The sequence below is a fragment of the Mirounga angustirostris genome, unplaced genomic scaffold (genome assembly GCF_029215605.1).
Source record: "Mirounga angustirostris isolate CCGP_5_RB_7025 unplaced genomic scaffold, mMirAng1.0.hap1 SCAF_3, whole genome shotgun sequence".
In the NCBI taxonomy this organism is placed as follows: Eukaryota; Metazoa; Chordata; class Mammalia; order Carnivora; family Phocidae; genus Mirounga; species Mirounga angustirostris.
In genome coordinates this window covers 148789940-148812151 of record NW_026991711.1, presented here as the reverse complement: position 1 = coordinate 148812151, position 22212 = coordinate 148789940, and the positions used below count along the sequence as shown (strand labels likewise).

Genomic DNA, 22212 nt, shown 5'->3' with positions numbered 1-22212 from the left:
GTACTAAGCGACTGTATTATCACTTAAGAAAATTTGAGTGGCACTTGGTACTACTTTTCTCCCTTCAAATATACAGTGCTCATCATGCATCATTAAAATTTCCTTTCTTCCTTCTTTTCTATTCGTTCTTCTTTCCCTTCCTCCCTTACTCTTTTCTTCTGCTTCTCCTCCCCCGCTCCTCTTCCTAAGTCCATTACTTACCCTGTACATTACAAATACCAAAACAGCCAGTAACAGCAATCCTGCTAGCACTGCTAAAATGATCACCCACACGGGCACAGGCATGGGTGCAGGCTGAATGCCCCAGGTGACATTAGTGGTAACCTGTTGGGGGAAAAAAGGTTTTGAGTTTTAAAAATAGTTCACTGAGGGCGCCTGGGTGGCTCAGTTGGTTAAGCGACTGCCTTCGGCTCAGGTCATGATCCTGGAGTCCCGGGATCGAGTCCCGCATCGGGCTCCCTGCTCGGCAGGGAGTCTGCTTCTCCCTCTGACCCTCCTCCCTCTCATGCTCTGTCTCTCATTCTCTCTCTCTCTCTCAAATAAATAAATAAATAAAATCTTAAAAAAAAAAAAATAGTTCACTGAATCACTCAACAAATGTCTGAATGCCTATTACATTTTGTTTTAATGGTATTCACATTTTCTTTTCTTGTATATGATAATCTGTGATTATATATTTGGTATTGATAGCATGCATGTATGCACATAAAATTCTCAACAACAGGTTAACTTCAAGGTACCTCTGAAGTGATTTTTAAATAATCAAATCCAGCTTTGATATATTGGTCCCATTTTTCATCCTCAAATTATAGATCTTTAAAATCTTTAGCTTTCACCTATTATAGTTAATTTCCAACTTTCTAACTTCGTGGGGAAAAAATTCCCTAAATTCCCTCCCAGGAAATCTCTTACATAGGGATGCTAAAGTAAAAGGTCTACCTTTAATAATTCTGGAGTGAGGGAGTAAAATAATATTAAACTAGGTTATAGGCTTATCAACTAACTTTTAAATTATCAAAACACTTAAGGTGTCATTATTTAAAATAAAATAAAATAAATATCTGTGGCATTGAACTAAGTGCATTTATTCCATTTCCCCAAATCAATGACTTACTACTGTGGAGTTGAAGATATCCTCAATTGGAAGGTTCTTATAAGGAAATTCAATGACGTTAAAAGAAGCAGATGACTTCAGAGAGTATGAATGATTCTGGTTTTCTTTCTGTATGGAAATAACCATGAAATGATTTCCAAGATGTGAGGCCTTTTGCATATCTTGGAGAAAATGGATAGACTGGTGAATGCTATTATCTACTTACATTCATAAAGGTTTCGGTCCACAGCAGGGACTTTACATACAGGATGGCACTCTTTCCTCTGTCTAGTCGCCCAACCTGACAGACAATCTTCAAGCACTCAGCAATTCCACAACCCTGCCAAAACAAATTCTTTACTTACAAGAAAAGGTCTTTCTATCATCTCTTCAACATATGAAAATTAGACATTTTAGTTATTTTATGTGAAGGCTAAAGAGATGATCCAGATTCTTTTGCCTTATAAGAATAATGTTTAAAATGATAGGCTAATAGTGGAGTCTATGAATGCTTTTTGTTAAAAGGGGTTGGTTTTAGGGGTGCCTGGGTGGCTTAGTCGGTTAGGTGTCTGACTCAATCTCAGCTCAGATCTTGATCTTAGGGTTGTGAGGTCAAGCCCCATGTTGGGCTCCACACTGGGCATGGAGCCTACTTAAAAAAACAAATAAAATAAAAATAAAGGGTTTTTTTTTTTTTTTTTATGTTCAGTTAGCCAACATATAGTACATCATTAGTTTTTGATGTAGTGTTCAACGATTCATTACTTGCATAAAGGGATTGATTTTAATGTGATTTGTTATATAAGGATAAGATCTATAATATTAAAAGATGTACTTTTATGGCCAGAAGTCAACATTCTTCTAGAACATTCTAAGATTCTAGAAGTCAACATTCTTCTAGAAGTTACTATTCTTAGGTAAACCCAGAGCATGATGATTATAGTAGGACATAAAAATCAGACCATAATATGCCTATGGAAAAGAAAAACAAACAGAATGAATCTTGAATAGCTAGTCCATGTCAGACCTGTAGAAATCAAATGGCATGCTGATGGTCCTTGCTACATTCAGTGTTTTTATCAGTAACTGGAAGGCAGGCAGTCAAAGAAATCTGAGATGTGAGCCCTGGAATACTCTACAGATTTAAAGGTCTGGAAATGAGGATTAAGAGGTAGCTAGTTGCGATAGGTGAAGAACCAAGAGAGTAGTGTCTTAGAAGTGAATGAGGAGTGTTGCACAAACAAACAAGTGAGGAATTGTGCCAAAAGTCACTGGGAATTGAGGTGGATGAAAACTAAGAAGACCTATGGAATTTGGTGATGTGAATGTAATGGGTGCTCGCTAATGAATATAAACACTATGCTGGATTCCCCGCTAGTTGATCGTTTGCAGATCTGTTAAATTTCAAAAACTTAAATGATAAGCCAGTTTATAACATTATAGTCATTACCCAGGCTGACTCAACAAAAGTGGATCATAATGCTAATTAATCTTGTAATATATTTTTGTTGAGGCCTCCAGGGTTTTTCTTACAATATTGCACTAAAGGCTCCAAGATTAGAATGAGGTCAAGAAAGAGGTCAGTTAGAGTACAGCCAGAAAAATAAATTGGAATATGAATTACTTTTATTAGCAATCTACAAAGATAGATCATTTGAAGAAAATCTGGCATTAATTTGACTAGGAACAAGGAAAGTTAGAGGAGTGAATAGTATAAAAATATATGTAGTTCTTCCAAGCACAGCTGTTGTTATTTTTGAAATGTTCTTTGGCAGCAGTTCTATAATCACGTATTTTCAAATGTTTAAAGTGCTTGTTGTTGAAGTGGCGCTTACCAAAGTGTGAACATCTCCTTCACTAAGGGTGAGATCCCGCTTGGTGATGAGATGGTTCCGGTCACCTTGCCCAGGAACTGTGTCATTCTTTTCGGTTTGTGAATTTGAGATCTAGGGTTACAGAGAGACTGGTGGTATATAATAGTGGAAACATTTTGCATTGACATTTTGGCATAAACTGTTACATGTGATTAAAACATGGTGACTAAAAATGTGTTAGGACAAATTTACCACTTAATATATGGTGGAAAGTAAGCACAGAGTCCTTAATATGTGGAAAGTTACCTCTGCCTAGCCATGATTTTCTTGCACAGCTAGAGGGGAGACCGATAAAACACAGGAAACAGTCTGAAATTTCACAGTGCATGTCTGTGATGAGTGTCAATCATGAGTATATATCATTTCAAAAGAACCTTTTGTTCTGTTTTCTTAACTTTCCCTAGTCCAAATTGGGCAATAGCTTCTTATCCAAATACGTGTGCTAGGATGGAGAGGACTATATCCAAAAGTACAGAATTCCACAAAATGACATTTTTTAAGTCATGGAAGTCAAAAAAGCCAGGTTAAGTTAAATGTCAGATCTTTTTCCAAAGACAAAAATTTCAACAGCAAAACACCCGACACAATATCATATGTGGATAAAGCACAATGCAATGGAACCAAAGTCAAACTGGGTCACTCCATAAATATACGATTCATTAGGACTTCTCAGAGTAAGGAATTAATCCTTACTCATTATACAAATAAACAATGTAATCCTTAATGTACTGGTTATGAAGAAAGATATTTTTGTAGAGTGGGTTTGCGTATTAAAGTAATTGTTTTATTTTGGGCACCTGGGTGGCTTAGTTGGTTAAGCATCTGCCTTCGGCTCAGGTCATGATCCCAGGGTCCTGACTGAGTCCCGCATCAGGATCCCTGCTCAGCGGAGAGACTGCTTCTCCCTCTACCCCTCCCCCTACTCAAGATATCTGTCTCTCTCGGGGAGCCTGGATGGCTCAGTCGTTAAGCGTCTGCCTTCGGCTCAGGTCGTGGTCCCAGGGTCCTGGGATCAAGCCCCGCATCCAGCTCCCTGCTCAGCGGAAAGCCTGCTTCTCCCTCTCCCACTCCCCCTGCTTGTGTTCCCTCTCTCGCTGTGTCTCTCTCTGTCAAATAAATAAATAAAATCTTAAAAAAAAAAGATATCTCTCTCTCAAATAAATAAATCTTTAAAAATAAATAAATGTTTTATTTCATGCATTTCTCTCATAGATTTAGAAAGAAATGCATTAAATATCATCATAATAAAGAGTTGCTATTAAGCACATTACCTTAATTCTCAAAGGGTTGATCTCCATATCTGAAGTGCAGTTCATTGGCCCATCAATATCATATTGAAGGATGTATAACAAAGTGTTATTGTTATATTTGTAAGGCCACTGAAGATTTAACATTGCCTTGCTGAATGAACTTGGACCATTGTTTCTCAGCTAATGGGGAAAAGACAATGTAAATAATCTGAACAAAACTCTATTCCAGAATCCTCCTCCTACATCAACTTTAGGAATCATAAGCAAAGGATCTGAGTAACAGCAGAGGTTCCATAGTTACTCTGATATTACAATATGATCACATTCGTCTCTAGTATAGGGCAGTCAGTATGTGTCAGGATGAAAATATAAACAAGAGGAAAATACAAAAAAGTTTTTGATGAAAGATGGCATAGAAAATTTTCTTAAAATTTTGATGATCTGCTACAGGCACTTTCAATTTTTAGTTAGGACTGCAAAACGTCCATATGAAAATACTCAACGATGACCTACTACTTTTGTTCAAGTAGAACTAATTAGTTTTAGACAACAATTTGTATAAAGTGCATTCTTTAGCCCCTTGAACCTACTTGTCTTAAAAAAAAAAGGGAACTTCTGAATAGGGAAAAAAATTTAAAGAAATCTCCAATACATCCTTAAACAACGCAGAGTTTACATAATCATTAAAGAGACTTGTTTTTTATAAGTAGCCTATCTGTTCTTCTCTGTAAAGGCTCTCTACCACGTATCAGTTAAAGCTAACAACTGCAAACCTCATAGATGTGCTGGACAACTGGCCCGACATCTTCTTCAGTCTCGGGGTTCTCCTTATGCTCCCAGTTTGGAATTGGAAGAAAGATATGATCAGGACTTGAGACTCTAAACAATGACCAAAGAAAACCTACCATGAATACCAAAATGATATGGTCAGTTCATTTTCAAAAGTATCCTGTATCCAAATTAATCAAATCAGACTAATTAAAAATACATATATTTAAAAGAAAAAAAGCCATACGTACATGTGAACATGCACATATACCTGCACACAAACTACTCTTTATTGAATCTAATGTAACAGGTGAATTGGTAAATGAATTTGCATAAAAGTTCAACACACTTATTTTGTGCCTGCTGTTGCCACATCTGGTGTATTTCCAGAGAGTTACCAAATAAATATTTGGGGCTTTGGAATACACCTAGAGCCTTATTTCTACAGAAGCTATAGCTCTGGTAAAACTACCATGACACTTGGAGGGATACTTTCCAAAAGAAGCTACTGAGCCTCGCGGTTGCTTTTAAAAAGTAATTGCATTTTAAAGCAGTTTAAAACTCACAAGAATGAGACACTCAACTCAGTAATCATACTGACCCTCTTATCTCAACAGCAGCTAAGACAGCAAGGTCAACTCTGTAAGATACAACTGGGCTTACTTTGTCAAAGAGATTGGAGCTGAAAAAGAAAAAAATATATTTAGGCCTAAACTGAGCATGATCACCATCAAAGACATACAGAGGCAAATGCAGTGAAACTAAAAATGAACAAATTAAATGCAACAAAGAAAGGAAAAACTTACTAAAATAATTTTCATTAGCATTTAATTCCAAGAAGACCAAATTTTACTTCTTTTACTTTTGTTTTACAAGCTCAAAACTAACAATAAATTATTCTTATGATAGAAATATTGATTTTTAAAATGGTATAATAAAAAATGAAAAACATATTTTCTACAAAGATGTTCAATACTATTTGAAAAAAAATTAGAGGCAGGGATGCCTGGGTGGCTTAAGTGTCCAACTCTTGATTTCAGCTCAGGTCATGGTCTCATGGTAATGAGATCGAGCCCCGCATTGCACTCCATGCTCAGCGCAGAGTCTGCTTGAGATTCTCTCTCTTTGCCCCTCCCTCTGCTTGTTAGCTCTCTCTCTCTCAAAATAAATAAAATCTTAAAAAAAAAATGAGAGGCAACTTAAATGTACACCAATAAGGAAATGGTTAAACATACAGAGATGTGTTCAGGTAAAAAAAGAATCTTATTCTGTAAAAGAAATTGATATGACATATAACAAAATGTTCACAAGAGTATCTATGGGTAATTATTATTTTCTTTCTATATGTTTCTAGATTTTCCATATTTTTAGTACTACATTAATATTTATACAAAACAATGAATATTATTTTATTTTAAAAATGGTATAATCAACCTTTAAAACATTGTAAGTGAAATTTTAAAAATAAAATTTAAAAAATAAAAAATAAAATAATAAAAAATGATATAATCAAGTACTGAAATTTTAGCCTATTCTATTCCATAACATTTAGAATATGTTACATAATAGATTTATGACAAATAACATTTCCTCAATAGTTATTACAAACTGAAAAAAGTTGTTTCTATACCTTTGGATCTGTAAATCGAATTTCACAGAAGTATCCATCTCTGATTGCTGGTGCACACTGAAACGAAGACCAGCTAGGAGCTAGAGGGGGAGGAAAGGATAGTAATGTTAATTAAAACAATGTCTAATCAGTGAAATTTAAATTCCAATGTCCAAATAAAAAAGAGTTGTTCCAAGGGGCGCCTGGGTGGCTCAGTAGTTAAGCGTCTGCCTTCGGCTCAGGTCATGATCCCAGGGTCCTGGGATTGAGCCCCGCGCATCGGGCTCCCTGCTCAGCAGGAAACCTGCTTCTCCCTCGCCCACTCTCCCTGCTTGTGTTCTCTCTCTCGCTGTGTCTCTCTCTGTCAAATAAATAATAAACAAGATCTAAAAAAAAAAAAAAAAAGAGTCATTCCAAAATAGGGTTTTTTTCTGAGCTTATAATAAAACTGAAAACACTCTAACAAAGATAATTAAATCTGATCTTCTATTGAATCTCTTTTATTTAAGATACATGGGCCAACCATAAAAGAGCCTACTTAACAATTATTAACATAATTTTATCTCCTCATAATAATACCTAATATTAACTTTATAAGAAATGCAAAAGTGAGTATCTGTTGATTCAATGAAGGTACAGCAATTCTGCACACTGATTTGGTGACAGGAAATTAACAATTGAACTTATGTTAATGGAGCAGGAAGGAAGAATGAATGGGTTTAAAGAGTGAGAGAACCTGGCTACACAAGGCATGAGAGGTAGGGCTAGAACCAGAACTTCTCTACACCTATCACAACTCCACTGACAACAATCATCCTAATTCCTGCAGGGGAAAATTGTTCTTAAAGAAAATAACTGAGCTAACAAGGTAAGAGAAAGCAGGCTTCTTGGGGATCATTTATGATACACAAAAATGAAACTTCTGGGGAACTTCATCAAATTGCCTCTCACTTTATAAAGCCTGGAGGGGGCCACTTGAAATAACTTGAAATTATCTACACTGGATGAGCTGTGAGTGAGAAGGCTAGAGAGAATGAGAACATAGAAAAATATGTCCACTTGTTAATGAGACATTGTTAAATACATGTGGAAAAACTCTATTCAGGGTACTTTGTTCAAGTCCTCCTTCCTAAGAGACCATGCATTTAGAAATAATAATGGCATTTAATGGAAAATATACCTGAAGAAATATGCAACTTTTATTGAAATATATTTAACATATAACACTGTTAATTTTAAGGCATAAAACATGTTGATTTGATACATTTATAAATTATAATATGATTGCCATTGTAGCTATAGTTAGCATCTCTATCATGTCATATAATTACCATTTCTCTTTTATGGTGGGAATAAAAATCTAGTCTCTTAGCAAGGTTAAAGATTTTTTTTTTAGATTTTTATTTACTTATTTATCTGAGAGAGAGAGAGCATGGGGGTGGGAGCAGAGGGAGGGGGAGAAGCAGACCCCACACTGAGTGCAGAGCCCAACACAGGGCCCGATCTCATGACCCTGAGATCATGACCTGATCCAAAACCACAAGTCAGACGTTGAACTGACTGAGAGACCCAGGCACCCCCACAAGGTTGATGATTATAATACAATATTGTTTATATTCACTATGCTGTGCATTAGATCTCTAAGACTTATTTACTATTAGTTGCAAGTCTGTACCTTTAAACAATATCTAACAGGAAAGATAAATATGGACTATGTAAGCCCATATTACCACAGATCTTCAAATTACCAAAGTCTTTGTGCTATAATTAAATTTTATAGAAAAAGTTACAAGGAAAAAAAAGAAAAAAACATAAGATGAAATATACTCCCATTTTTCCTTGACACTAAGAATTCTCCAGATATATGTTTGTTTACTTTTTAGAGCATTTCAGAAGCAACCCATTGAGTTCATTTTCTCAAGCTCCTGGGCTCCCTTCTCCACCCCAAGGGGAACCTGATCCAACTAAGATGCTCTTTGATTCTAACCTGGGACGATGATACAGAGTTCCAAATTCATGAGATAATTCTATCACACTTAATAATGACAGTCTTGGTATTTGTCAGAATAGCTTTAAGGATTCATTAAAGCATTAGGTAAAAATATCAGAGTTACAATTTTAGTTTTTAGTTTAACCCATGTTCTCAATCCATTTAGCAATCTGAAGGCAGTATAAATACTGCTTATTAAATACAGCGTAACAGCACAATCCATTATTTTATTATCTTAGTCAAAATCAAACTCTGCTAATCATTACATTCTAAATCAAAACCAACTTAAAGACACTATTCTGAAGTATTTAAAAAAAATTTCTATGGAAAAATCCACAGAAAAATATGTTTTCTTTAAAAGAAAAAAATCCATTTAGTTAAAATATCTTACGTGAGTTCCAGCCTTCATTGGGTTTCCAAGATCACATACCACCTGGCGGGTTTGGTTTTCTGTCTTAAAAGCACAGGAAAGTCTTGCTAAGGCCTTTGATAGACCCAAAAAAAAAAAAAAAGATTGAAAGGAAAATAAATTAATGACAAAAAAAAAATACACTATAAAATTCCTAGACAATATCATGCAGTTGGATAGTTAAGTTTCTTGTTTTAAAAATATATCCATCCATTTGAGCAAATGGGGGGTGAGTATGGGAGAAGCCAGAATTGTGTACAATTGCCACATATAAATGTAAAGGTATTTCTGAAAGATCCCTGAGGATCTAGATACATAACCTTATTACCCCTAACAAATTATCTGACCTTGTTTCAGGCACTTAGCTGGCAATTCTAAAAATGTCCTATCAGTGCATTATGCAAAGTATTAGGCTTGAAAGGAATTATGTAAGATAGGCACTCTACGGCCTAGCAATTTAGCCTTAAGTAGAATGGGTAAGCTTGTACTACACTAAATAGGAGAGTAACTCATTAATGTTAATGAGACCTATGAGTGCATTTCGGTTTTTAAAGAGGCAGCTTGCTTACTTCACTATTGCGGACAACCCCGATGAAATCAGCCTGCGGTGGGATGGAAACAATGAGCTCAGCTTCATAGGCACCTTCTCCTTGATTCTGAGCCTTAACAATCAATGTCAGAGGATTGTCGTCCCCAATATGGATCTTCTTTTGATCACTACAAGTTAATACAAATCTAGACAATGAAAAAAAACCTGCACAGGGAGAGCATGGTTGTTCAAAGAAACAAGAGAAGTACATAGCACTGACATGTTCAACAGTGTCTCAAGATATTTTAAGCCTATTTCACAGCTCAACAGAAAGCTGGAAATAGCACACTGGGTGCAAATCCAATGTTTCTCTCAGTAAAAAAAAAGCATTAATGCCACTAATATATCACTACCAGTCATATCTATTACTGAAGTAATTTTGTATCTCTTTGTAGGTACTTATTAATTCCCTGATTTTTTTTCTAAAAGCTGAATTAATCACTCATGATTCTCAAAATATTCTTTAAAATTTATGTATCATAAAATACTAATCAGATTCCTTTAGTTAACAGGGTATCTACAATGAAATATATCTTTAAGAGGATATAATGTTACTTTGTAACACTACTCATCCTGCATGGAAATAGATCTGTCAACCCAGGCAAGTAGTGAAAACAGTGCATATTTTTCTGAAGTTCAATACTGATAGTTTTACTACTACAGAAAATCATGAATTATCCTCCAATATAACCAGTTCACATTAAAATATACTATTGCTTTCAATAGAAAAGTGTGTTCTTCCATTTAAATTTCTTGTTATACTGTTTATTGTTTGGAGCAAAACTTACCTATCTACAGAAACTTCCAATTTGGGTTTGCAGACGTTGTCTTCACCACAGTCAAGCAGAATATGGGCCTAGAAAAAAGCATTTTATTTTTTCTACATGAAAAAATACAAATATAGGACACATATGCAGTGTAAATCAATATAAATCAATGTGTACGTGGATGTATGTGAATATACATAAACACACATATATTTATATACACTCATCAACTTGTTTGCATACCTGAATGTAAAAAGTATCATGGCTGCTTTTTTTTTTTTTTTTAAGATTTATTTCTTTTAGAGAGAGAGAGGGCATCCACATACATGTGCGTGCAAGGGGCAGAGAGAGAGGGAAAGAATCCTCAAGCAGACTCCCCACTGGGCACAGAGCCCAACACAGGACTCAATCCCAGGACCATGAGATCATAACCTGAGCCGAAATCAAGAGTCAGGTGCTCAACCGACTGAGCCACCCAGGAGCCCCATGGCTGCTTATTTTTAAATAGGTCAGTGTAGCTAGTCAAGAATGAAAAACAAGGAAAACATTCATAGGCTATAATACAATTAGTTGGAACCTTTTAGTTCTATCTTAAATTAAGTTGTTATGATTCTGGAATGAAGTGTCATATAGAAGAGAAAGTACAGTCAAGAAATGAAGATTAAAAAAAAGAAGAAAAGAAATGAGGATTCAGCATGAACCTGCTGCTGCTAGCTAAGTTGTGTGATCTTGGGCAAAACAAATTTCCCTTTTAGAATTTCTTTTTGCAGACTATGCCTCTGCCAACATCATGGAAATATGGCCGCAGAGTGTAAAAGAATAAAGAGCTATGGGTACACAGAAGCAGTTCTGACAGGCACACCAAAGGGAACAGAAACTGGACAAAATGAGTCCAGCATATACATGGCCATTTGGAAGGAGATGAAGGAAAAGGGACTAGAAGCACTGAAGTTAACCAATCCAGCCAGGATGGATGAAATAAGCAAAAACCTGAATTTTCTCCCCTTAGATCTGGAGGCTAGAGCAGTATGGAAAATCCAAAAGAGAGAAATAGTGGGAAGTAGAAAAGGAGGTTGGGCAGAATGTGAAAGAAGGAGTCTAAAAATTTTTAAAAGAAGAAAGAAGAAAAAGAGGAAGCCATTCTTGGTTTGTCTAATGTTAATATTCAAAAAGCTTCAAGCCCAGGGGCAGACAAAAAGAAGAGAGAAAATTTAAAGGGGGAAAATAATGAAAGACTTCCTCTTCCAAGTCACAAGGGATATGCAGCTACACAGAATAAAATTACACAATACAGATCTTAACTGTCAGTTTAACTGGAATGAAACAACAATATACGTGAATTACTTAAATGACATAGATGTAATAAATAAGCAGTTGCATATGTGTACACATATACTATTTTTTACAATTAAAATGTAAATCAAAAAAAACATAGATCTAAAACTTGTTTAGCAAAATACTAAAATAGTATGAAAATACACTGGCACTTTGTTTTCCTTGAACTATTTTACTGTTTTATGTGTATGAAATATGACCCTGTCTTTCTCTGCATATAACTAAGTTCTGAGTGGCTTCAGATACTCTGACCTGAAAATTCAGATTCCTTCCTCTACTTCTTTGACTAGAAACGGAACATTTTAAAAGCAATCCCTTAGGATATTTAAAAAGATGAACTGTAAGACTTTAAAAAATTAATGTATAAAGTTAGTGACAAGTGGAGATAGTCCAATACCTGTCGACTAATGTTGGCAGGAGTGAACTGGTTAAGAATGGGTTGCAAGCCTGTTGCATCAGCAGCTGTTCTGTAATCCAACCGATACTCCATAAAAACAGTAATCGGAGTGAGTTTGTCTCTAAATTCAGATTCATCCTAGAAACAGAAAAGCTTCCAATCAATGACAACGTCAATCTATCAAACTATCTAGAGAAATCTGTAAGTGTGCAACACAAAGCCAGCCATATTCAACCCTGATCCAATTCTACCAAAACTCTGAAAAACTACACTTATATAAGAGTATCTAAAAAGATTTGTTATTCAGTGAGAACCCTTAATCAATTTTTGTTTATAACAGAATACTTGATTCATACAAAAATATACGAGGCATGTTAATAAAACAGTCACTCCACACCTAAAATAACTAGAACATTACCAATAATGCTTAAGGTTATGTGTTCCCGTCTGGTTCTTCCCTTGGCCTTCCTTCTCACAGGTAACCACCATCCTAAATTTTAAGTACAATGTTCCCTTGTTTGTTTTCAGTATTTCACTATATTGTATATTTGTCCTTAAACAATACATTTTTCAGTTTGCTTTTCCTTTTTTGTTTACTTCAAAGTGAGGTTATATGTATTCTGGATTTGCTTTCTGTTCAACACTCTTAAGATTCATCAATGGTGTTAGAAAGAGCTGAAGGTAATTTTTACTGTTGAGTAGTATCTCATCATGTATTAAATCCACAATATTATTTATCCATTCTCCTGTCAAAGGTTATTTGGATTGTTTTGGGCTTTTTGTCTCTGCTATTACAAAAAAAAACAAAAAAACAAAAAAACAATTCTACATAGTGGCAAATAGATTTCTGAGCTCTAGAAAATCATACCGTATTATTTTCCTAAGTCTTCACAACTTACACTGCCATCAGCAATGTAAGAATTCCATTAATTCACATCTTCACCAATAAATAGGTACTGGCAGACTTTGTTTGAATGTAAGATGGTATTTGTTCATAGTTACATCTTGAAGCTTATTTTTTTTAATTTATTTTTTGTTTTATATTTTTTAATTTAAATTCAATTAATTAACGTATAGTGTATTATTAGTTTCAGAGGTAAGTTCAGTTATTCATCAGTCTTATATAATACCCAGAGCTAATTACATCACATGCCCTCCCTAATGTCCATCACCCAGGTACCCCATCCCCCCACCCTCTCCCCTCCAGCAACCCTCAGTTTGTTTCTATGATCAATACTCTCTTATGGTTTGTCTCCCTTTCTGAAATTCATCTTCTTTTATTTTTCCCTCCCTTCTCCTATGATTCTGTTTTGTTTCTTAAATTCCACATGAGTGAGATCATATGATAACTGTCTTTCTCTGACTGACTTATTTCACTTAGCATAATACCCTCTAGTTCCATCCACATCATTGCAAATGGCAAGATTTCATCTTTTTTGATGCCTGAGTAGTATTCTGATATATACATATACTTCATCTTCTTTATCTGTTCATCAGTCGACTGGCATCGGGGCTCCTTCTATAGTTTGGCTATCATGGACATTGCTGCTATAAACATTGGGGTGCAGGTGCCCTTCAGATCACTACATTTATATCTTTGGGGTATATACCTAGCAGTGGTATTGCTGGGTCGTAGGGTAGCTCTATTTTCAACTTTTTGAGGAATCTCCATACTGTTTTCCAGAGTGGCTGCACCAGCTTGCATTCCCACCAACAATGTAAGAGGGTTCCCCTTTCTCCGCATCCTTGCCAAAATCTGTCATTTCCTGAGTGGTTAAATTTAGCCATTCTGACCAGCGTGAGATGGTATCTCATTGTAGTTTTGATTTGTATTTTCCTGATGCCGAGTGATATTGAGCTTTTTTTTAATGTGTCTATTGGCCACTTGTATGTCTTCTTTGCAGAAATTCATGATCCAATTCATGATCATGGAACGTTTTTCCATTTCTTTGTGTCTTTTTCAATTTCTTTCATGAGTGTCTATAGTTTACTGAATACAGATACTTTGCCTCTTTGGGTAGGCTTATTCTTAGGTATATTATGGTTTTGGGTGCAATTGTAAATGTGATCAACTTAAATTCTCTTTCTTCTGCTCATTGTTAGTGTATAGAAATGCAACTGATTTCTGTGCATTGATTTTATATCCTGTCACTTTGCTGAATTACTGTATGAGTTCTAGCAATTTTGGGGTGGAGTCTTTTGGGTTTTCCACATAGAGTATCATGTCATCTGCAAAGAGGGAGAGTTTGACATCTTCTTTGCCAATTCGGATGCCTTTTATTTCTTTTTGTTGAGGCTAGGACTTCTAGTACTATGTTGAACAGCAGTGGTGATAGTGGACATCCCTGTCATGTTCCTGACCTTGGGGGAAAAGCTTTCAGTTTTTCCCCATTGGAAATGATATTCACTGTGGGCTTTTTGTATATGGCTTTTATGATATTGAGGTATCTTCCCTCTATCCCTACACTGTGAAGAGAGTTAATCAGGAAAAGGATGTTGTACTTTGTCAAATGCTTTTTCTGCATCTATTGAGATCATATGATTCTTGTCCTTTCTTTTATTTATGTAGTGAATTTATTTACTTATTTATTTATTTACATTGATTGGTTTGTGGATGCTGAACCACCCTTGCAGCCCAGGAATAAATCCCACTTGGTTGTGATGAATAATCCTTTTAACGTACTGTTGGATCCTATTGGCTAGTATCTTAGTGACAATCTTTGCATCCGTGTTCATCAGGGATATTGGTCTGTAATTCTCCTTTTTGGTGGGGTCTTGGTCTGGTTTTGGGATCAAGGTAATGCTGGCCTCATGGAACAAGTTTGGAAGTTTTCCTTCCATTTCTATTTTTTGAAACAGCTTCAGAAGAATATGTATTAATTCTTCTTTAAATGTTTGGTAGAATTCCCCTGGGAAGCCATCTGCTCCTGGACTCTTGCTTGTTGGGAGATTTTTGATCACTGCTTCAATTTCCTTGCAGGTATGGGTCTGTTCAGGTTTTCTATTTCTTTCTGTTTCAGTTTTGATAGTTAATACATCTCTAGGAATGCATTCTTTTTTTCCAGATTGCTTAATTTGTTGGCATATAGTTGTTCATAGTATGTTCTTAAAATTGTATCTCTTCAGTGTTGGTTGTGATCTCTCCTCCTTCATTCATGATTATATTTGGGTCTTTTTTCATTTTGATAAGTCTGGCTAGGGATTTATTGATCTTATTAATTCTTTTTTTTGTTTGTTTGTTTTTTGGGTTTTTTTAAGTTGTTTTTTTTTTTAAGATTTTATTTATTTATTTGACAGAGAGACACAGCGAGAGAGGGAACACAAGCAGGGGGAGTGGGAGAGGGAGAAGCAGGCTCCCCACAGAGCAGGGAGCCCGATGTGGGGCTCGATCCCAGGACCCTGGGATCATGACCTGAGCCGAAGGCAGATGCTTAACGACTGAGCTACCCAGGCGCCCCTCTTATTAATTCTTTCAAAGAATCAACCCCTAGTTTTGATCTGTTCTACTGTTCTTTTGGTTTCTATTTCATTAATTTCTGCTCTAATATTTATTAATTCTCTTCTGCTGGGTTTAGGCTTTATTTGCTGTATTTTCTCCAGCTCCTTTAGGTGTAAGGTTAGGTTGTATATTTGAGACCTTTGTTGTTTCTTGAGAAAGGCTTGTATTGCTATATACTTGCCTCTTAGGACGGCCTTTACTGCATCCCAAGAATTTTAAACAGTTATGTTTTCATTTTCATTTGTTTCCATATTTCTTTTAATTCTTCTTTAATTTCCAGGTTGACCCATTCGTTCTTTGGTAGGATGCTCCTCAGCCTCCATTTATTTCAGTTCTCTCCAAATTTTCTCTTGTGATTGAGTTCAAGTTTCTGTTCCTTTCTGGTCTGTTACTTTTGGGCTCTCTCTTCGCTTAAAGGATCCCCTTTAAGATTTCTTGCAGAGCTGATTTGGTGATCACAAATTCTTTTAGTGTCTGTTTGTCCTGGAAGGTTTTTATCTCTCATTCTATTTGGAATGACAGCCTTGCCGGAATAAGTGTTGTTGACTGCATGCTTTTCTCATTTAGCACCCTGAATATATCATGCCAGTCCTTTCTGGCCTGCCAGGTCTCTGTGGATAAGTCTGCTGCCAGTCTAATGTTTCTACCCGTGTAGGTTAAGGTTAAGGTTGTCTTTGCTCTTTGTCTCTGAGATTTGCAAGCTTCACTATTATATGTCAAGGTGTTGACCTACTTGTATTGTTTTTGAGGTAGGTTCTCTGTGCTTCCTGGACTTGAATGCCTGCTTCCTTCCCCAGATTAGGCAAGTTCTCAGGTAGAATTTGCTCCAAAATACCTTCTGCCCCTCTTTCTTTCCTCTTCTTCTGGGATCCCAATTATTCTAATATTGTCTCACTTTATGGTATCACTTATCTCTCAAATTCCTCCCTTGTTATCCAGTAGTTGTTTATCTCTCTTTTTCTCAGCTTCTTTATTCTCCATCATTTTGTCTTCTCTATCACTAATTCTCGCTTCTGCCTCATTTATCCTAGTAGTTAAGCCTCCATTTTTGATTGCATCTCAATAGCCTTTTTTATTTTGACTTGATTAGGTTTTAGTTAATTTCTCCAGAAAGGGATTCTCTAGTGTCTTCTATGCTTTTTTCAAGCCTAGCTAGTATCTTTATAATCATTATTCTGAACTCTAGGTCAGACATCTAACTTATTGTAAGATGATACTTATTAGGTCCCTGACTGATTAGGTCCCTGACAGTTAGTACTGCCTCTTGTTCTCTTTTTTGAGTTGAGTTTTTCCTTCTTGTCATCTTGTCCAGAGAAGAATAGATGAACGAAAGAACAAAATACTAAAATGGCAATAATGACCCCAGAGAAATATACACTAAACAAATCAGAGAGACCTGAAACTGAAAAAAAAATAAAATAAAAAAATAGAGAGAGGAAATACAAACAGACAGGTGAAAAGAACAGAGCAATACACTGGATCTTGTATGTATTTTGGTCTGTTTGCTAGAGAACTAGGTCCCAAAATTGTAAAGAAAGAAAAACTTATATGTGTACAAAAATAAAAGTAAATACATTGAAAGGATAGAATGTAACTGTAAAAATGAAAATTAAAAGACAAAATAAAAGGAAAGAAAACAAGAAAGAATATAAACAGGTGAACAGAACAGAGCAATACACTATATCCTGGGTGTATTTTGGTCTGTTTGTTAGAAGAAAGTACATCTGAAAGCTGTAAAGAAAGAAAATTAAATACAAAAATAAAATTAAATACAATAAAAGTATACAATGGAACTGTAAAGATGAAAATTAGAAAGACTTAAAAAAAAAAAAGGAAGAAAAAAGAGGAGAGAGAACATGGTCAGGTGAAGAGAACAGAGCAATACACTAAATTCTGGGTGTATTTTGGTCTGTTTGTAAGAAGAAACAGCATCCCAATATTGTAAAGAAGGAAAAACTTATATATATACAGAAGCAAAATTAAATACAATGAAAGGATAGAATGTAACCGTAAAAATGAAAATAAAAAAATACTTAACAAAAGAGTTGATAAAATAAGAAATTGGTTGCAAAGAAAAAGAAAATAATTGAAATTGAAAGATTACAGAATCATGAAGAAAAAAAACCATGAATTCTATATACTCTTTTCCCCTAGCGCTAGAGTTTTGCAGTTTGTGTGATCTGCGTAAACTTGGTCTTAGCTCAATGTTCTTGTAGATCTTCTGGGGGAGGGACCTGTTGCGCTGATTTTCAGGTGTCTTTCCCCGGGGCGGAATTACACCACCCTTGCCAGGGGGCCAGGCTGAGTAAGTGGCTTCCGACCGCTCTATGTGGCTTTTGTTCCCTAAAGGCTTTTTGCGCTGCTTTAGAGGATGAGAATGAAAACGCTGCCTCCCAATCTCCAGCCCCTGAGCCAAAAGCTCGCACCCCCAACTCCTCAGTGCACCCTCAGGGAAAAACAGACAATCTCTCTTGTCTTCCTGGTCTCTGTCCACCCTCTGTGCTCACCCAGCCTGTGATTGAGCATTTCTATCTCAGGCACGTGACCCTGTTTGGAGTCTCCAAACCCTGCAGACTCCAGCAGCATGCACCTGCACCACTCCTCCCCGCTCCTCCCGGGGAGGGAGGGGGCTTTTGCTGGGGTTCTTCTGCTTGCTGGGCCCCTGCTTAGAGAGTGGTCACCAGACCCATGCTGTGGTTGGTAGTTTATGACAACCCCGAGCTTGGTGGTTTATGGCAACCCCAAGCTGAGAGCCCACTCCTGGGCTCACTGGTTGCAGCTGCTTCCCCACTCTGATGCCTGGGAGCTCTGCCACACTCAGGCACCCCTGGTCTTCCTGTGACTCCGAGGATCCTGAGACCACACTGCCCCGCCTAGGGTTGTACCCTGCTTTGCTACCTGAACACCTTTCAGGCAGGGACATCCCTCACCGGAGATTTTTAAAAGTTCTGATTTTGCACTCCGCTCCTATATCACTTTCCTGTGCTGGCTTACGGAGGCCCCTTCCCACCCCCACCCCATTTATCTTCCCATATATCACCTTGGATTCACTTCTCTGCACCTCCTACCTTGCAGAAAGTGGTTGCTTTTCTATTTGTAGAGTTGCAGCTATTATTTTCTTAGATCTCCAGTTGAGTTCACAGGTGTTCAGAATGATTTGATAGCTATCTAGCTGAATTCCTGGGACCAGACAAAACTCAGGTCTCCTACTCCTCCACTATCTTGGAAAACCTCCAATTTGAAGCTTGTTTAAATCATGAAGAGTTATTTAATTTAATCAAAAGCTTTTCCTATATTTAAGACGTTCGTGTTTTTTCTTCAGTCTTATTCATGTTAAGCTATACTTCTATATTTTTAAGTTAACCCACCCTAGAATAAATCAAAATTGGTCTACTTATTTTATCTTTTCTAATAAACTGCTAGGATTTATTTTGCTTATATTTGATTTAGTAATTTTACATCTATGTCTTTCTGAAAGACTGGCATGAAATTCTTGCTTGGACTATCCTCCACCTTTCTGGGCATCAATTACACTGGCTTCATAGAATTAAGTTGGACATATTTTCTATTTTTCTATCCCTTCAAAGAGCTTAATATTGGAATGTCTTGTTCTTCATGGTTTGGTAGATATCACCTATAAAACCATCTGTGTTTCCTTTGGTGTAAAGATTTTTAACTGGCAACTCAATTTTTAGAATGGTTTATATGGTTACATGGCTTTTTTAGGTTTTCTATTTCTTCTTATGGTAGTTGTGTTATAATTTTCTAAGAATATCCTTGTTTTGTCTAAGTTTTTCTATGTCTTAGCACAAGGTTATTACAATATTCTATTACTGTAATCCCTTCTTCACCTGTAGCTATGTCCCTTTTTAATTCCTTATTGTGTGGAATTAAATTTTTTTTGTTTTGTTTTCCCTCAATTTTTTCTTGATCAATCTTTCATTTAAATTAAATAGCATTTAAGGCTACACATTTACTTTATTTTCTGCTTCTGTGACATCCCACACATTTTGATAAGCAGAATTTTCATTATGAGTCATTTTTAAGTAAATTTCCATTATGATCTCTTTTTTGATCCGTAAGTTATTTAAAATCACAATTCCTAATTCCCAATTTATCTTTATTGTTACTGCTTTCTAAAAATTGCACCATGATCAAACAGTGTATTTTCTATGATTTCAACTTTTTGAAATTTATTTAAACTTCCTTTGTGACCCATATATGGTCAATTTTTGTATTCTATATAAGTCTGTTAAATTGAGGTGGTTAATTATGTTGTCTTCCAAATCTTCACTGACGTTTCTGTATTTTTTTTATTATTATGTTATGTTAATCACCCTACATTACATCATTAATTTTTGTATTCTTTTTAAAAAGTTTTATTTTTTCTTTAAACATTTTATAAAAATTCGTATTTTGTAACTGATAATTCCAACACCTCAAGCCTTTGCAGGTTTAAAACTGTTTCTTCTGGGGCAATTACTGCTCATCCTTTCCGCAGCCACTCTGGATCACATACTCGCATACAACTCACAAGTCAAATTTTGCCAATGTAGTTTTTTTAACTGATTGCTTCTTTTTTTGGACCCTGGAGATTTTTTTTATGCTTTGAGAATCTAGTGATATTTAAGAAATACGTTTGTTATAATTTATTCAGTAGCCTTGTTGTAGAACAGCCATTTGGAACATCCAGTTTGCCACGAGCAAAAATCCATTACTCAGGTTTGATACTTTAAAAAGTCAAATTTTCTCAAGTGTTTTCTTTTTGATTTAATACCAAAAACTTTATACACAGTGAAACTCATTTAGGTTAAAAAAATAGTAAAAAGTAAAAGATAATGAAGCAGAAAAGCATCTCTTACCCGCAGATATGCTATTAGTTCCTCACACTGCATTTGTCCCCCTCTTGAAATGGTCATGTTCTTAGAGTGACCTGGTGACCGGTTATGGAGAAATAGTGCTCGTCGAATTGCTCCTTTTTGCTTGAGCTTATCCAAAAGAAGCTCCACCTGGAAGTCTATACAAACCAAAGGATTTATAACTAACATAATCTTTGTGGACACATATCTCTCCTAGATACCTAGAGTTTTCATGTAAACAGAGATATTTATTACTTAAGAAGTAATTTCCTTGTAATTCACTAAAAATGTCTATACAATGTAGTGAGACTATAACATTAATTCTGAATAAATATTTAAGAGTAAATAATCAATCCAATAATCCCCAAAGTAATGTCATATATTAATCCAGACAATAGATAATGATAGTAGTAAAATAACCATCAGATGAAAAGGAAATTTTTTCTTTTACTTTAAGCTGAGAGGAAGAAGTTCAGAGCATGAAACATATGTGAACTAAGACTTCCACCATTAATGCGAGTAGCAGCAATTTCTCGCTGATTGAAATTAAGAAATATTTACTAATATGTACCCATACCATTTTATTAGACACTATGATGAATAAACAGTTTGCATCACCTGCAACTACTACTTCTATTGAAGCGGCCATATCAGATTGTCAAATATGTCCCTCATGAAGCAGGTGACCAAAGTTGACTGGATCAAGAATTATCTTAAAACAAATGTGCAACCAATAGTCTGAAGCACAGCTGTTAGGCGGACTTCCTTCTAAGATTCAGTACTTCTTTAAATAGTTTCTTCAAAGTGGATAAGAGTGCAGACCAAGTTTCTAAATTTCTCTAAATGTTGAACTTCATGTCAAATTGGGTGAGAACGCAGGGTTATTTTGCTTCCAGTTCTGTTCTACCCACCCACATTGCCCTCCTTGTGTTTCTCAAACACACTAAGCAGACTTCTGTCTCAGGCCTCTTGAAATTGCCATTTCCTCTGTGCAAAATACTCCTCCGGACATCCCCTAGGTCCTTCACTTCCTTCGGGTCTTTACTACTGAAAAGTCATCTTCCAGTGACGCCTTGCCTTGCTCCTCTATGTAAATTTTCATGCACAGACACATACCCAAAAGATTCAGTCTTCTTCCCCTGCTTTATCATTACTTCTCAGCACTTGTCACTAACATAATCACAAATCTTGGCAATAATCACTTAGCTCTCCTACCTTGCTCTCTGGACCACATAAACCATTTTCTGGAAAGCAAGAGTCAAGTTAGGAGTTTGCCATATGGGTTAAATTTAGTGGCCCAGACTACTTCTTCCATCATTTCTAAAGCACCTCTACTCCTGAGATGGCTGGGGGCTTCTCTAAGACATAAAATACCAACTCTTCCGTAGATCATCTATTTATAAACAGTGATACCCATTTCCCCTAGAGTTCATTTATCTCTCATTGGTAATTGTTGAACTTTCTGAAGGCCATATTTACCATTCAGTGGGCTACTTTGTTCACAATGTCAATAAATAAGTATATATTCTATCTGAATTAACTTAAAAGTCAACAAGGTAATTATGTGGCAATGTTAAGAGTCTTTAAGCGTAATAGTAAAATGAAGAACGTTAAATAACAACTATTTGTGTTAACTATTCAAATATCTTAAAATACTTTGAGTGCTACAGATACAGAATTATATAATTTTTCCATAGAACACTTACTAAGTTTCGTGGGAAGTGCTCCTTTGCCATCTGCCTTTAAGCAGAACTTGACATTAAAACTGCAGAA

General features: G+C 35.9%; 1 protein-coding gene across 2 annotated transcripts in view; it reads right to left on the bottom strand.

Moving 5' to 3' along the window:
- The window catches only part of ITGAV (integrin subunit alpha V), a 95461-nt gene that overhangs the window by 3754 nt on the left and 69495 nt on the right, over positions 1-22212 (bottom strand). For both annotated transcript variants that reach the window (XM_045868390.3, XM_045868392.3), the window contains exons 16-29: positions 22146-22204; positions 20443-20597; positions 12082-12219; positions 10371-10438; positions 9563-9710; positions 8976-9068; positions 6616-6695; positions 5587-5667; positions 4991-5096; positions 4239-4397; positions 2929-3039; positions 1320-1433; positions 1115-1222; positions 202-324 (exon numbers count right to left, since the gene is read on the bottom strand). In XM_045868390.3, coding sequence (XP_045724346.1) covers positions 202-324; positions 1115-1222; positions 1320-1433; positions 2929-3039; positions 4239-4397; positions 4991-5096; positions 5587-5667; positions 6616-6695; positions 8976-9068; positions 9563-9710; positions 10371-10438; positions 12082-12219; positions 20443-20597; positions 22146-22204 — 1543 coding nt within the window. The remainder of the gene's footprint in view (positions 1-201; positions 325-1114; positions 1223-1319; positions 1434-2928; positions 3040-4238; positions 4398-4990; positions 5097-5586; positions 5668-6615; positions 6696-8975; positions 9069-9562; positions 9711-10370; positions 10439-12081; positions 12220-20442; positions 20598-22145; positions 22205-22212) is intronic.